This window comes from Monodon monoceros, unplaced genomic scaffold (assembly GCF_005190385.1).
Source record: "Monodon monoceros isolate NGI ecotype Baffin Bay Population unplaced genomic scaffold, NGI_Narwhal_1 Super_Scaffold_13, whole genome shotgun sequence".
Classification (NCBI taxonomy): domain Eukaryota; kingdom Metazoa; phylum Chordata; class Mammalia; order Artiodactyla; family Monodontidae; genus Monodon; species Monodon monoceros.
Window position 1 is genome coordinate 20,635,073 of NW_021703769.1, and position 16,553 is coordinate 20,651,625.

Here is a 16,553-nt window from a genome sequence, read left to right on the forward strand (position 1 = left end):
TGCCACCTAAAGCTGAGCTGTTCCATGGATATCAAAAATGTTTGTTTTTATAATCCACTGAAATTCTGGGGTTGCTATGCAACATTATTGCAGGAAAAAACTGACTGATACACTAGACCAATGGCGTTCAGTGGTTCTTTCTGTTTTGATGGGAACGTTCTACAATCTGAAATGTCTAATGCAGTAGCCACTAACCACATGTGACCACAGAGCACTTGAAATGTGAGCAGTGCAACTGAGGAATGGAATTTTAATTTAATTTTAATTTACATTTAAGCTTAAATAGCCATATATGGCTAGTGGCTACTCTGTTGCACAATGTACCACCAGACGAAATCCATGGCTGTAGTTATTTGCCCATGGAAATGACTAGAAGATAGATCAGAAGCCTACTGTGTTTGTTAGTTTCCTAGGGCTGCCATAACAAAGTACCACAAAGTGAAATGGCTGAAAACAACAGAAATTTATTCTCTCACGGTCCTGGATGCTAGAAGTCCAAAATCAAGGTATCAGCAAGCCTGTGCTCGTTCTGAAAGCTCCAGGGGAGAATCTGTTCCTTGCCTCGCCCCCAGCTTCTGGTATTGCTGGCAGTCTTGGCTTGTAGACCCAACCCTGCACTCTCTGCCTGCATTGTCATGTGGTCTCCCTGTGTGTCTCTCTCTCTGTGTATCTCTTTTCCTCTTCTGATAAAGATTTTAAAAAATCATATCATATTAGGATTAAGGACCCACCCTACTTCAGTATGACCTCATCCTAACTAATTACATCTGTACCTCTGCAACAATCTTATTTCCAGATAAGATCACGTTCACAGGTACAAGACATTAGGACTTCAACATATCTTTTTGAGGGGCACAATTGAACCTACAGGGTCAACACTAAGTTTTGAGGGAATTGTCTTGTCAAGAAACCACAAGCCTGGACTCCAAAATTATATATTTGACTTGTAAGGTAACCCTAGGATCCCAAACCTGCACCAGGAGGAAGCCGAGTGTGAAAGCTGTGCCACCCCAAGGAGAGGATACTCTCTGAGATCCCCAGGAGGTTCACGGATATGAAAGCACTTCTCAGAGGGCAAAGCCAAGAGCACTGAGAACAGTGGACAGTGGAGTTGCCCCAGGAAAGGAGAGGCAGAGAGAGCTCTAACCCAGAAGTTACTCCACTGCCAGGGAAGGAAATCCATAAATTCCTGACCAGCACATTTTGATCATTGCTATCAACCTATGACTGCTGTGTGGGGAGCTTTCAAAAGTGCTAATGCCTGGGTCTCACCCCTAGAGATTCTGCTTTCATCCTATGTGGTGAGACCTGGGCATGGGGAGCTTTCTAATCTCCCCAGATGATGGTAGAAGGAAGCAAAATTTGAGAATCAGTGCTCCAGGGCCTTGCACCTCCAAGTGTGGATTGCAGCCCAGCAGCCTCACCATCACCTGGGAGCTTGTTAGAAATGCAAAACCTCCAGCTCCACCAGAGATCCAGTGAATCAGGAACCTGAATTTTAAGAAGATCCCCAAATGATTCACGTGCATATTAAAATTTGAGAAGCATGGGTCTGGACCTCTTACCAGCTCTGATTTTTATGTGAGAAGGAAATACAACTTCTGTTTCGCTTAAGGCACTCTCATGTTGGTCTCTGAACTCACACACACATACCACTACATATACACACTGCACATTTAGGTGATCAGGCAATGCATATGCTCTTATTCATGAGGGAGTCTGCACAGCAGGACTCAGGTGATAGAGCCATTAGAAAACTGTTCCAAGGAAATATTTGCTTCCCAGTCTGCCTGATGCTTGGCCAGGAGGGTGTGATGGGAACGGGCATCAAATTTGGCTGTTGAAGCTCAATATCAAAAAACAAACAACCCAATCAAAAAATGGGAAGAAGGTCTAAGAAGACATTTCTCCAAAGAAGACAGATGGCCAAGAGGCACATGAAAAGATGCTCAACACCGCTAATTATTAGAGAAATGCAAATCAAAATTACAATGAGGTATCACCTCACACCAGTCAGAATGACCATCATCAAAAAGTCTACAAACAGTAAATCCTGGAGAGTGTGTGGAGGAAAAGGAATCCTCCTACAGTGTTGGTGGGAATGTAAATTGGTGCAGCCACGATGGAGAATGGTATGGAGGTTCCTTAAAAATAGAGCTACCATATGACCCTGCCATCCCACTCTTGGGCATATTTCTGGAGAAAAACATAATTTGAAAAGATACACGCACCCCAATGTTCATTGAAGCACTATTTAGAATAGTCAAGACATGGAAGCTACCTAAGGGTCCATTGACAGATGAATGGATAAAGATGTGTTTTGTATATATATATATTACTCAGCCATTAAAAAAGAATGAAATGATGCCATTTGCATCAACATGGATGGACCTAGAGATTATCATACTAAGTGAAGTAAGCCAGACAGAGAAAGACAAATATCATATGATATTGCCTATATCTGGAATCTAAACAAAGGATACAAATGGGACTTCCCTGGTGGCGCAGTGGTTGAGAGTCCGCCTGCTGATGCAGGGGACATGGGTTCGTGCCCCGGTGTGGGAGGATCCCACATGTCGCGGAGCAGCTGGGCCCGTGAGCCATGGCCGCTGAGCCTGTGCATCCGGAGCCTGTGCTCCTTAGCGGGAGAGGCCGCAGCGGTGAGACGCCCGCGTACCGCAAAAAAAATAATAAATAAAAAAATAAAAAAGGATACAAATGAACTTATTTACAAAACAGAAGTAGACTCACAGACATAGAAAACGACCTTATGGTTACCAAAGGAAAGGTGGGGAGAGGCATAAGTTAGGAGTTTGGGATTAAAATATACACACTACTGTATATAAAATAGGTAACCAACAAGGGCCTACTGTATAGCACAGGGAATTATACTCAATATCTTGTAATAACCTATAATGGAATAGAATGTAAAAAGAATACATACATTTATATATATGTATAACTGAATCACTTTACTGTACACCTGTAACTAACACAACATTGTATATCAACTATATTTCAATAAATTTTTTTTAAAAAAAGGAAAACAATTTGGCTGTTGAGCTGTGATTCATCATGGTGGACTAACACCGTGTGCTCAGCCTGGCTCAGGGCTCCTTGAGCCCACTCACTGCCTGGGAAAAGGAAGAGATATTATGTAGCTAAGGAGGCAAGCAGCAGACTTGGGCTAGAGACAAGGAACTTAGCACAGGGTTTCCAGCTTCTCCCCAGATTCTGCCAACCCACTAATAGGCTCATTGGATAGAAGGGATGCTGTGGCTTTTTTTTTTTTTTTTTTTTTTTTGGCCACTGCACGTCTTGCGGGATCCTAGCTCCCTGACCAGGGATGGAACCCAGGCCCTCGGCAGTGACCTTTCAGTCCTCATCTTCATTGAACTGTTGTTGAGCTTCCTTTCTTCAGCTTCCCTTAGTCTGCCTTACTTACTGGTGTCCTTAGACATCCTCTCTTTATACATCCCCCTTTAGAGTGGAGCCTTCATTGGAACTGTTTCTCAGTCCTGGTCTCGCTCTTCTTTGAAAAGCTTCTAGGTATGCTTCTTCTACTCCAAGCTCTGAGATTTAGAGACAAAAGATACCCACATCCCCATTCCTGGTCCAAATCAGATGCTATTTGTCCAGAGAAAGGAAACAAATTTTTGTCCTTTCCTGCTTCTTACAACCTGTCCTTCTTCAACCCCAGAACATCATTGTCTTTATTCTTCCCCTACCTCTCTGACTATTCTTTATCAGACTTGAATTCTCCTCTTCCTTATCCTCCTTTGCCTGAGCTTGAAATATTGCTGTTCCCCAAGGTCCTTGGCCCAGTGCTTTTCTTATTTTCATCCATTCTCCTGGTTGGCCTCAGTTGGGCTGTATCCCGCAGGCCTGCAAGCCTTGTAAATGCCCAGCCTTGAGACTAAAGAAAGAGCACAGAGACAGCAACAGAGACAACAATGTTTTATTGGATAGGGGACCTTACACATCTGAAGCAAAAGGTCCTGGAGTGATACCCCACCCCTTGTATGACAGACAGCAGGTAGGACATGGCAGCAATCTTCACTACTCGGGGGCGGGGGGTGAGGGCGGAGAGAAGGAGGCTACAATTTTTTTTAATTTAATTTTTATTTTATATTGGGGTATAGTTGATTTACATTGTTGTGTTAGTTTTGGGTGTACAGCAAAGTTGTTCAGTTAGACATATACATATATCCATTCTTTTTCAGATTCTTTTCCCATATAGTTTGTTACAGAATATTGAGTAGAGTTCCCTGTGCTATACAGTAGGTCTTTGTTGACTATCTATTTTATATATATTAGTATATATTAGTAGGGTATATATTTTTATCCCAAACTCCTAATTTATCCCTCCCAGCTACCTTTCATCTTTGAAGTTTGTTTTCAAAGTCTGTGAGTCTGTTTCTGTTTTGTAAATAAGTTCATTTGTATCATCTTTCTGGATTCCACATATAAGTGATATCATATGATATTTGTCTTTGTCTGACTTACTTCACTTAGTATGATCATCTCTAGGTCCATGTTGCTGCAAAGGGCATTATTTCATTCTTTTTTATGGCTGAGTAATATTCCATTGTATATATGTACCACATCTTCTTTATCCATTCCTCTGTTGATGGACATTTATGTTGCTTCCATATCTTGGCTGTTGTAAATAGTGCTGCTATGAACATTTGGGTGCATGTATCTTTGTGAATTATGTTTTTCTCTGGATATATGCCCAAAAGAGGGATTGCAGAATCATATGGCAGCTCTATTTTTAGTTTTTTTAAGGAATCTCCATACTGTTCTCCATAGTGACTGTATCAGTTTACATTCCCACCAACACTGTAGGAGGGTTCTTTTTCCTCCACACCCTCTCCAGCATTTATTTTTTGTAGACTTTTTGATGATGGTCATTCTGACTAGTGTGAGGTGATACTTCATTGTACTTTTGATTTACATTTCTCTAGTAATTAGTGATGTTGAGCATTTTTTCTTGAATGTTTTGCCCATCCATATGTCTTCCTTAGAGAAATGTCCTTTTAGATCTTCTGCCCACTTTTTGATGGGATTGTTTGTTTTTTTTTATATTGAGCTGCATGAGTTGTTTGTATATTTTGGAGATTAATCCCTTGTTGATCACTTCATTTGAAAATATTTTCTCCCATTCTGTGGGTTGTCTTTTTGTTTGTTTATGGTTTCCTTTGCTATGCAAAAGCTTTTAAGTTTAATTACGTCCCATTTGTGTATTTTTGTTTTTATTTTCATTACTCTAGGAAGTGGATTAAAAAAATATTGCTGCAATTTATCTCAAAGAGTTTTCTGCCTATGGTTTCCTTTAAGAGTTTTATAGAATCCGGTCTTACATTTAGGTCTGTAATCCATTTTGAGTTTACTTTTGTGTATGGTGTTAGAGAATGTTCTAATTTCATTCTTGTACACATAGCTGTTCAGTTTTCCCAGCACCACTTATTGAAGAGACTGTCTTTTCTCCATTGTATATGCTTGCCTCCATTGGTGTAGATTAATTGACCACAGATGCAAGGGTTTATTTCTGAGCTTTCTATCCTGTTCCCTCGAGCTATACTTCTGTTTTTGTGCCAGTAACATACCGTTTTGATTACTGTAGCTTTGTAGTATAGTTTGAAGTCAAGGAGCCTGATTCCTCCAGCTCCATTTTTCTTTCTCCGGATTGCTTTAGCTATTTGGGGTCTTTTGTGTTTCCATACAAATTTAAAAAACTTTGTTCTAGTTCTGTGAAAAATGTCACGGGTAATTTGATAGGAATTGCATTGAATCTGTACATTGCTTTGGGTAGTATAGTCATTTTGACAACATTCGTTCTCCCAATCCAAGGACATGGTATATCTTTCCATTTGTTTGTGTCATCTTCGATTTCTTTCATCAGCATCTTATAGTTTTCAGAGCACAGGTCTTTTGCCTCCTTAGGTAGGTTTATTCCTAGGTATTTTATTATTTTTGATGCAGTGATAAATGGGATTGTTTCCTTAAAGAGGCTACCATTTATAGGGGGAAATTAACATCAGGTTGGCTCATCAGTTACCAGGGAAACTAGCGGCTGGGGCAGGGAGCAAGCACATAGGTAGTTACTGATTAAGCCCTATGATTAGGGTACAGGTGAAGCAAGGACTGGTCAAGCAGGGGATGTACAGAGAGCAAAAGAACAGCCATCTTGAATGGCGTGACCATACAACCTCATAATTTCCTGTGACTCCAAAACTATTTATGTGTTGATGATCTTTTTGAAAAGAAATTACTTATTTACTTATTCATTTAGTTGTTTGTTGAACAAAATGTATTAAGTACATTCTGCATATCAGATCCTGTGTTAGATAGTGGAGATACAATAGGGAGCCCAACAGCGACTATGCCCGCTCTTGTGGAGCTTACTGTGCTTAAAGTTTGTTGCCATAGACCCATTTATCCTTCCCTCTTTTCTTCCTTTCACCTATTGATCCATCCACTGATCCACCTTTTCATCTGTTCATCCCCTGACCCATTCTTCTGTCTATCCATCTTTCCTTCATCCACTGATCCATCTATTAGTCAATGGCTTATCTACACAACCATTGGCCTTCAAAGCACATACCCACTGACCCACATCCATCTACTTGCTCATCCGTCAATCCATTGACCTAACTTTCTCTATATTAGTGATCCCAAACCAGTGGCACATCAGGAACCTAAAAATCTGAATCTAGGTGTGAAGGCAGGGAACAGGAATCTCCGAAAACCTCCCTATTTGATTCTATTCACCTTGCCTGGCACCTGTCTAAGGATGTATATTTGGGAATCACTGTCCGAGATTAAAAGCACTGTGAATACAGGAGCTGTCTTAGTTTAGCTTTCTTGGAAAGCAGACAGTGCAACAAGGACTCAGGTGTAGTTAATCATTTGGAAGGCGATCCCAGAAAGGACAAGTGAGGTAGTAGGGAAAGGGAGACAGGGAAGGGGAGGGGAAGCCAAATAAAAGGTGTTTTGATGAGCTTGTGGACACACGAGTTTCAATCCTGCTGGGAACCATCTGAGATACCTTGTGGAATAGACCACAAATAATCCCAATATAGGACAGGAGCCATTCATTTATTGCCAATTGACTGGGTGTTTGGGAGCTTTTAACTCCCCAGCAATTTCAAGTTGTTCTTCCAAGGTATTCTAGAAAGCCCTTGGGCAGAGGAGAGAGAGACAGATGGAGAGAGGCATTTTGTCATGGTTTGCTGTCAGGTTCCTGAGAAGTGTCCACAACTTCTGGTGAACTCAGATGCACCTAAGGACATAGGATAAGGCATTGACCCCTACCACAGAGGCCATGTCTATCTTGTTTATTGCTGCATCCCTAGGGGCTAGAACAGTCCTTAGTCCAGTGGCCTATAGTAGATGCTCAACAAATATTTGATAAATAAATCCTGTACACCTACCAGAACTTGTGCCAGGTACTGGGTAACAATTCCTTTAATTGTGCTCTCCGTTCGGACTGTGCTTTCCTCTCCCATCTAGAGTCTGTACCATTCCCTCTGCATCCTCAATCTTTCTGCCCTGTTTTCACCCCATCTGCAGAAGGTTGCTGGGAGCTGCTGGAAGCTCATATGGCTGGGCCCTCAGCACTGCTGGATCATCCTGCTGGGTGTCCCTGGCCAGAGGACCCTCCTCGCCTGGCCCCTCCTGGACCCCATAACTGGCAGAGGTGGCACCCACAGCATCTCTGTAGCATCAGCTGTAGCCAGACTCTTGAAAAGTCTCAATCCAAACTTCCAGGGAGTAGAACTCATTTCCCAAGGCCAACCTCACACCCAGAGCTGGGACTAGTGTGAGAAAGTGAAGCGTTTGTTTAGAGAGCAAAATATAAAAGGATGCCCAAAAATTCAATAATCAAGATCATATTTTATGCAGTCTTTTTAAAAATCAAAATTCAAAAGTAAACCATGTGTTCAAAATAGCACGATGAACAGGTAATAAAATTTAAAGACAGGATTGTATTGCTGTTATTTCCTTTTGCCTCAGACTCCATATGGCCGAGCATTGTGCCACTACTGGTCCTGTGCTTATCTGAATGTCATGCTTACCGACCCTGCCTGCCTAAGTATTTGGGAGGGAAATATACTGAGGTCTTCAATTCTTCAAATTTACATTAAAAAATGGATTATTGAATGGATTGATGGATAGATACAGGATAGGTAATCCAGCACCATAAAATGTTAATTGTTCAAGTTAAGCTGTGGAATTCTTTCACCTTTTCTGTATGTTTGAACTTTTTTTTTTTTTTTCGTAATTTTGGAGAAGAAAAAATAAAGAGCAGTGGGAAGGACCCCCGAGGCTGGCTCCCCGGGGTCAAAGCAGCTCCACCCCCTTAACCCCTAGGTGTCCAGTGAGGACGTACCGGTCCAGCCAGCCTGCTCCTCCTTGACCTAAGCCTGTCTCTGGCCCTGCGTTTGAGATCCCTGCTCCCCACCAATGGAAAGGCCTGGACCCTCTCCACTTCCTGACTGGTGCCCGTGGAGTCCGGTTGACTCCCTCCTTCCCTCCAAGGCCCCTAAGTGGGGAATATATTAGTCCCTGGGGTAGGGTTTGTCATTTAACAAAACATGTCCTATGATATAGCATCCTTCTATGTTTTGGGGGGAAAAAACCCATCGAAATGTCACTTGAAATATGGAGGACTTGGAAGTAAAGCACTAGAGATAAGCAATCATTATCAACTGGGCGGGGAGGTGAGAGTGAGGGGTGGCAGGGAGGGAAGAAGCATTTAGAAACCTAAAGGTGGAGGGCTTCCCTGGTGGCGCAGTGGTTTAAAATCTGCCTGCCAACGCAGGGGACACGGGTTCGAGCCCTGGTCCGGGAAGAGCAACTAGGCCCGTGAGCCGCAATTACTGAGCCTTTGCGTCTGGAGCCTGTGCTCTGCAGCAAGAGAGGTCACGATAGTGAGAGGCCCGCGCACCACGATGAAGATTGGCCCCCACTTGCCGCAACTAGAGAAGGCCCTCGCACAGAAACGAAGACCCAACACAGCCATAAATAAATAAAATAAAATAAAAATTTTAAAAAACAAAGAAATCTAAAAGTGGAGAACCTTCTCTCACCGCTGGGGAGCGAGGCAGGGCTGGCTCGGGACAGGGCGGTGGCTTCCTCCGGGATCTTGGTGGTTCCCAAAGCACAGAACTGGGACAGGGTCCGAAGGGCGTAGAGCCAGGATTCGTCGTAAGAACCGTTGGGAATTGAGGGAACCCTGGTGGGGGGGGGGAGGGGAAGGGTCTGGTCCTGAGGTGGATTCCCTTCCTCCTCAATTCCTTCACTGAATGAACCTTGCCGGCCCTATCTGCCTCCCTCGAATTCGGATTGAGAACTCACGGCGGACCCGAGGAGAGCTCAGGAGTTCTTTTCAACTTCTAGCCATGCACTTTGGTGTTGGGGGTAGGAGTCGGAGATGCAGAGATGGGTCGCATCTTCTCCTGCCGTCTATTTCTCCCGTCGGCCTGAATGCAAGTCTGGGGATGGGTGTATTGCCCACGAGGGAGCAGGGTTTCCCTTGGGGCTCCTAGGAGCTTGGCTCTCCCGCCTCTGCCTTTCTGGGCCCGCGCAGGGTGACGGGTGGGGGACCCGGACTCCAGGGAGCTGAGCACAAAGCCGGGAGCTAAGAGGCAGTGCAGCGGCTCCAGGCGAGTCCGCGGAGATGGCAGCCGCTGTCCAGGGCCTGCCTGGTGTCTCATTTGTCCTTTTAAAGACGGGAAGGACGGAGCTGGTGCAGCGTGACCCTCCCTCCTTCCCTTCCACTGCAGAAGTCAGGGCTTTTTCTGAAGGTTACAGACCGAGCTCCGACTCAGATCGTACCCGAGGGTGGGTGGACCTGCGGAGGAGCAGCGGAGGCGGGGCAAGGGCGATGAACAGTCAGTTCTCCCGGCCTGGGAGGCATCAGAGGGCGTAGAGGGACGGGAAACAGAATCCTCTGGTCAGCTCTGGATCCTGACTCGCGACAATAGAGACAAAGGAGCATCAGGTGGGTGACAGCGGACATCTTAAATGGCCCGTTCAAATCGTCAGAGCCGCAGGCGGCCGAGGGGACCAAATTTTATCCCCCTTGCGCTTCCACACTTGTTGGATGGCTGCAGAAGCAGGCGGTGCGAGGTCACCTCTGTCGCAGGCACGCGCTCAGGGATGCTCTGCACACACAGGCAAGCACACGCATTCATCAAAGCTCTCACAAGACACAGATACAGCCTCCCACCCCCAACCCCGCACATCTTCGTGTAGGCGCTCTCTCTCACACAAGCACACACTGACCCACGCCGTGGCAGCGGGCAGGGAGAAATGGCCACTGTGCGTAGGCATTCTCCCCGCTCTTTCCTATGCTCCCATTGCACCTGGAGAAATCGTTCCAAACGAGGCCTCTGCCTTGGTGGGAGAGATCAAGAACCTCCCATCGTGGCTTTTCTCCCGCTGAGAATGGCCTAGCCTTCCTGAGCTCCCAGATTCCATCTGGAGAGTCTGACCATGATCCATACCAATGCACCCAGGACTGGCGCCCCTGGAAGCAACAGGAGGGCTGCCCTTGCAGTAGGATCTGCATAAAAAAGGACAGGGTCCTCTGGGTAATTTAAGCAAACACATTCTCAAACAGGCTGCTCAAGAAAAGGGGAGGCTGGGACATAAACGGCTCTGCCTGGTGAATCTAAACAGCCAGATCTCTTCACTGTGGCTATGTAAACCCCACCTTGGACTTGAGGGGGGTTCTCCAGGGTGAGAGGTGCCTGGGATGCTAGGTTGGCAAACCCTGGGAAATACACAACGGCCCTGCTGACTTCCTTTGTAGCTCTCTTCACAGCTGGCAGTCATACTGTGGATTTCAGAGTCCCAATCTATTGCCTGTCTCTCCTCTGCTAGACTGTAAGCTCCAGGAGGGCAGGGCTGAGTTTGGCAGCCTGCACGGTCCCAGACCTGGTGGGCTGTCTATAAATATTTGTTGAACAACTCTGTAGGGCTTTGGTACATAAGCAAAACTTTTTCTTCCTCTTTATTTTAGGATTGGAGTTCGAGAGTGTCCACCAAATTCTCAGATGGATCCAACCCCCGGGGAAAGGTTTGGGGGTGGGGGGAAGCCTAGGCCTGGCGGCTGGGGAGCCAAGGCCACACCGAAACCGTGGGTGCACCACCACGTGCTCCTTTGCCTGAGTCCCCCAAGTACTCAGAAAGCCTCCCCTTGGTGCTGAGCACCCCTCACTCTCCCCGGAGCTCTCCAGGGACTCTTTAACTACAGCTGCTTCTCCTTCCCCACTTGCTTCACGGGGTGGGCCAGGGCTGGTTCCCTCGCCACCCAGCGCCAGGATTCCCGCGGGTGCGAAAATGCAGAACTGAGACAGGGCCGCGAGTGCCTTTGTTTCTTCTTTATTTGCGGATATAATTATGCACCGCACTCTAAATTAGAGAAAGATTTTTTTTCTGATACACATTTCATCTTATTCACCACGAGCACACCACACGCACAGCAGAGCAGCTCCACAACCTGATAAATTGCACAAGATGAGTCTGGATTCCTGAAAACCGGCCAGCAAGCCGGCCCCGCCGGGGCTTCTCGCTTCCCCGCTTCGGCGAAGGAAATCGCCCACCCGAAACGGATTTCCCGGCCAGCCTTTCCCGCTGAAGGGTTGAAATGTCTCCGGAATGGGAATCGTTCTTGCTGGAAATGGCTAGACTCTGCAGATTCCAAGCACTGATGGCTGTGAAATGTGCCCGCAAGGTCAAGTTTCTGCGCCTGCGAGTTGCGCCCCCTCTCCCTCCCCCCCCCCCCCCTCGGTGACAGGGACCAAAGTGTCGGGGCCCCTCCTGGAAGGACAGAAAACCCTGCCCACAGATGCGCCGCCGCCTCCCCCGAAACCAGGGTGTTGTGGAAAAGAAAGGACAACAGAAACGCAGACGCAATGGATTGTGGATCCCTATCCCCTCCCGCCCCCAACCCCCAAAATCAGAAACGGGGAGCCAGAGATGTTTAAAGCTTGGCTTCCCAAGCGCGGCTGCAGGGCGCACGGGTTTGTTGGGGGAGGGGTGGGTGGGCAGCGGGGAGAGCGCGGGAGGGTGGCCGGGGCTGGCCCTAGCGCCCTAGTCCTCCGCGTTGGTTCGGTAGGCCTCAATGAGGCCCTCCAGCGAGTGCACGAAGCCGGACACGCTGCAGATGCCGCCGATGACGAAGATGGCGACGTCGAAGAAGACCTGGTGCCACAGCAGCTTGCGCCAGAGCAGGCGCAGGTGGAAGAGGCTGGGCAGCAGGAAGCAGAGGCCGGCGCCCGTGAGGCTGCCGGTGAGGCCCATAAGCAACGCGAAGTGCGGCACGTAGATGGCCATGAGCAGCGTGAAGACGACCAGCGCGCAGCGCAGCGTCAGGCCCCACGACTTGAGGCGCCCGTCGCCGCCGTAGCAGGCGGGAAAGAAGGCGCGGCTGCCTTCCTGGAAGAGCGACTTCTCCAGCACCTCGACAGCAGCGAAGAAGGGCAAAGGGTAGGACAACAGGGCCTTGGCCACCAGGAAGATGTTGACCACGGCGCGGATGGAACCGGGCAGGTTATCCGTGATGACCTCCTTGGTCTCATCGGCCCAGGTGAGGTAGGCGACGAGCGCGAAGAGGCCTTTGAGCACGCAGGCGGCGATGTGCGTCCAGTTCATCATGCAGTGGAACTCGCTGGGCTGCTGCATGTTGCCCTCCAGCGAAGGCAGGAAGATCTGCGACGTGTAGCTGAACACGATGATGCCAATGGAGATGGGAAACTTCTTGACGTCGATATAGAACTTGACCTTCTCCCAGGCCCAATCGCGCGCCCTCGATAAGCAGTAGGCAATGACCAGAATGTTGATGACGAAGTGGGCCAAAGTGCACAGCAGGCTGAACCTGGACACGGCCTTGAGGTTCTTAAGGAAGGCGCAGGGCAGCAGCGCCGCCGTGGCGATGATGGACCAGGACTTCTGCGACACGGGCAGCCCTGGGAAGCTGTTGTACATGAGGTTGCCACTCACCACCACGTACAGGATGCAAGTCATCACCAGCTCGATGATCTGCGCCACGTTCACTACGCGGCCGCCCAGCGTGGGGAAGCGCGGAGCGCAGCAAGCGTTGGCGATGGCCACATACGAGTCCCGCACGCGTACCACCTCGCCGTCCTCGTTCTCCTCGTACAGGCATGCGATGAGGATCTTGCCAGTGTAGCAGCACACCACGGCGGCGAAGATGATGAGGAACAATCCCAGGTAGCCGCCGTGCAGGATGGCGTAGGGCAGGCCCAGCACGAACATGCCCTGCGGATCGAAAAGACAACCAGACCCGGGAGCTCAGTGGATGCTGTATCGGAATACGGCGTCTGGGGGAGTGACTTAAGGGTGTAGCCGGAAGGGGGCGCTAAGTGTGAACTGGGCCTAAGCTACTGGGAGGAGAGGGTAAGGATAGGCTGGAGTGGAGGTGTAGAGCGGTCTAATGGGGAGCCCGGGTATTGAGTCAGAGGTGGAGAAGGGGGTGTTTAAGGATGGAACTTAGAAGGAGAGGTGTGCTTAATGGCTGGGAGGTAGGGAGGGGGCTGAGTAAGGGGTCAAGCCGCAAAGAGGGAAGGGGTACGAGGAGATACCTGGGGGTGGTTCGGAAAAAGATGAGAAGGGGCTGGAGGGGGTTGACCGGAAAAGGACGAGGAGAAAGGTAGAGAGCTGGGCCTGAGCCGCTAGGAAAAGGGGATGCAGAGTCTAAGGTGGGGCTGGAATGGGGTGCAAGGAAGCCAATGAGGGGAACGCAGGTGCCTAAGGGTCGAAATGGAGAGGGAAACCGTTGAAAGCAGCAGCGGGAGAGAAAGGAGACGGGGTAGGGAGGGAGGGGGGCTGAGCGTGGGGCAAGCGGCAGGGAGGCAAGACCAGTGGGAACGTGGGGTTTGCTGGCGAAGGGCTTTGGGTGGGGTGAGGCCAGAGGCGTGGGGACGGGGAGACAGGGTTGGACAGCCTTAGGGCCAGGCCGAAACTGGGGCGGAGAGACCGATCCCTAAGGAAGGGGACTAAGTGGTAGAGGCGAACAGGATTAGGGGCCTACGGGGAAAGCGCAAGCGCTTTGTGAACGGCGAACCCAAGCGGGAGGCAATACCCAGAACCTGTGGGAACGGGCGGGCAGAGCTGTGGAAGAAGGGTTCAGAATCCACATAGGGAAGCAAAGCTAACGAAATCCAGGGTTACCGAGGCTTGCAGGCCTCCAGCCTTCCACCCTGGCCTCCATCAAGACCTACGGAACGGGGCCTTTAAAGATGCCCCAGGTGAAGGCGGGGGCGGCAACCGAAGCTGGTGCGTGCCCCCGGTCCCTGGTTGCGCTTGGCCGTCCGGCCCGGCCCTGGAGCGGAAGGCGCCTCGGGTCGGGTCACTTACTGAGCAGGGCCCCGAAGAGCCCCGCGGAGCCCGGGTCCCGGGACAACCCCATCTCGGCCTCCAGCTCCCGGGAAACCCACGTTCTGCGCCCCAACGACCTGTGCGCTCCGGGGACGCCGAGGGTGGGAGATGGGAGGCAAGCCGCAGGGCCCAGGGACGCGTGGGGCGGAGGCCCTCTCTGCCCCTCGAGCTGCGGCCTGCTCGCCTTCTCCAGCTCCCGGGGTCGTTGTGCAGGTTCCAAACCCGCTCCCGGTGGAGTCCGGCGCCGCCTGGTGGGGACTGAGGGTTGAGAGTAGGGGTGACGGGGTGGCGGGCCTGGAGACCAGAGGCGGTTCAGAGCATCTGGAGGCGGCTTCTCCAGGGTCACACGCAGAGGAGCTTTTTGCGGTGTAGCCGGGATTTCGAGCGAGAGGGGTGTCTGTGCGCAGGTAGCGCTGAGGTACCAGGGACCATATTGTGCTTGTGTGGTCATACGTATGTGTGTGTGTGTGTGCATGTTTTTGTATACCTGTTTGTCCCCGACAGGGCTGCACCTGAGAGCGGGTGGATCCTGTATGCGTGAGTTTGTGCATGTGTGCATGTGTTATGTTCAGATGGGTTTATGTGTGTGCCCTCGGTATGTACGGGTATGTGTTTCTGTGTGGGGGAGGTGTAGGGGTGTATGAAGGTGCATTTGAGGATAATTCTGTGGTCTATATATAGATGTATGTTGTGTGCACCTGTGACCGGCGTTTCTTCGGGGGAGGGGGGCTGTGGGCATGTGTGCCTGCCTATGTGCATGCGCGCTGTCTATGCGTGTGTGCCTTGTGTGTCGGGGGAGGAGACTCCCAGCTCAGATCTTTCCCCCTCTCCTTTTATGCCGAAAATGCAGCTGTGAATCCATTCCGGAGTCCCAGGCCATACTGTTCCCTCCAATCCTGATTTTCTTTCTCCCTCACCCCTCCCCACTCCCCCTCCTCCTGTTTTCCTCGCTTCGGCAGGGTCTCCGGGAAAGCGTCTCTAACCGAACCTCAGCCTAGCTGTCCGGCGGCCGGGGATGAGGGAGGGGGCCGGATGGGGAGTGGGGAGACACCACCTGGGGACGTAGATCCCCGCGCAGGGCTGGAAGGGATGGGGGCAGGCGAGATTCCTGGTACAGGAAGGGGTCTTGAGGCTGAGATCTCCAGGGGACTCTACTGCGAGTAGAGCCTGGTGCGCAGATCTGGGGGGGGGGGGGGGGGGGAGAGAGGCAGAGCTGGGAATCCCGCGCTCACCTGGATAGCGTTGGTCACGTTCCAGCCCGCCTCCCACGCCGTGATCTTGGGCTTGTCGTGGCCCCCGAACTCGCCACCAGCTCCCAGGGACTGGTCCTTGGAGCCCGAGGGCGGCAGGGGCGCGCCGCCGCCTCGCTGGTAATGGATGTCTCCCTCGACGGGCGGTTCAGCGCCCTCGTCCCCGCAGGGCTCGCCCTCGGTTTTCAGGATGTCCATCTGCAGGCCCTGACGGTGCTCAAAGTCGAGGTCGTCGCAGTGCGCGAAGCCCACCGCCTCCTCGTCGGTGGCCGCCTGAAAACCCATCCTGGCGAACATGCCGCTCACCTTGGCCTGGGACTTGTTGGATACGGACGTGGCCACGTTGGACAGCTTGCTGCGGAGCAGGGTGGCCATGGCGGCAGCGGGGCCCGAGAAAAGGACGGAAGGGTCTGGGGACGCGGGGGACGCACGGCAAGGCGGTGAGGGCCACGGGGGCGCGAGACCGCTATCTTCGCTCGCTTTCCCCGCGGCGCCCCGGGGCGCTCTGGCTCATGACCCCCTCGGCTGGCGTCTGAGGCTCGCTCAAGGCCGACCCGGAGGGCGGGCAGCGGGGCTGGCGGAGCGGCGGTGGCGAGTGCACTGCGGAGCTGCAGCGGGGCGCGGGCTGGGCTGCGGAGGGCGGCGGTGGCGGCGGCGGCGGCGTCAGAGCATCTACGCGGAGCTGGCGCGGCGCCCCCAACCGCGCGCAGCCCAAAGCGCTCCCGCCCCTCAGAATCTGGCGGGGGCGGAGGGGCTGGAGAGGGAGAAACTCCAGGAGGTAAGAGGAGTGAGGAGAGGGCAAGGAGAAGAGAAAGGGGGCACCAAGGGACTCCGGAGAACCGAGATGCGGACAGGAGAAGGGCGCCCACGGAAGGGAGCAGGAGGGAGCGC

General features: G+C 50.9%; 1 protein-coding gene across 1 annotated transcript; it reads right to left on the minus strand.

Annotated features, from left to right (window-relative positions):
* Positions 1 to 11,378: 11,378 nt before the first annotated feature.
* On the minus strand, positions 11,379 to 16,264 carry SLC32A1 (solute carrier family 32 member 1). Its single transcript, XM_029221757.1, has 2 exons — positions 15,645 to 16,264; positions 11,379 to 13,293 (listed from the first exon to the last, which is right to left on the minus strand). The coding sequence occupies exons 1-2, from the start codon at positions 16,035 to 16,037 to the stop codon at positions 12,106 to 12,108; spliced, it is 1,581 nt and encodes a 526-aa protein (XP_029077590.1). The 5' UTR covers positions 16,038 to 16,264; the 3' UTR covers positions 11,379 to 12,105.
* Positions 16,265 to 16,553: the final 289 nt, after the last annotated feature.

Excerpts from the sequence above, each read along its gene's own strand:
- SLC32A1 (XM_029221757.1), bottom strand. The coding sequence starts at position 16,037 with ATGGCCACCCTGCTCCGCAGCAAGCTGTCCAACGTGGCCACGTCCGTA. Across the intron at positions 13,294-15,644 it reads ACGTGACCAACGCTATCCAG|GGCATGTTCGTGCTGGGCCT; the intron begins GTGAGCGCGGGA and ends TTCGATCCGCAG.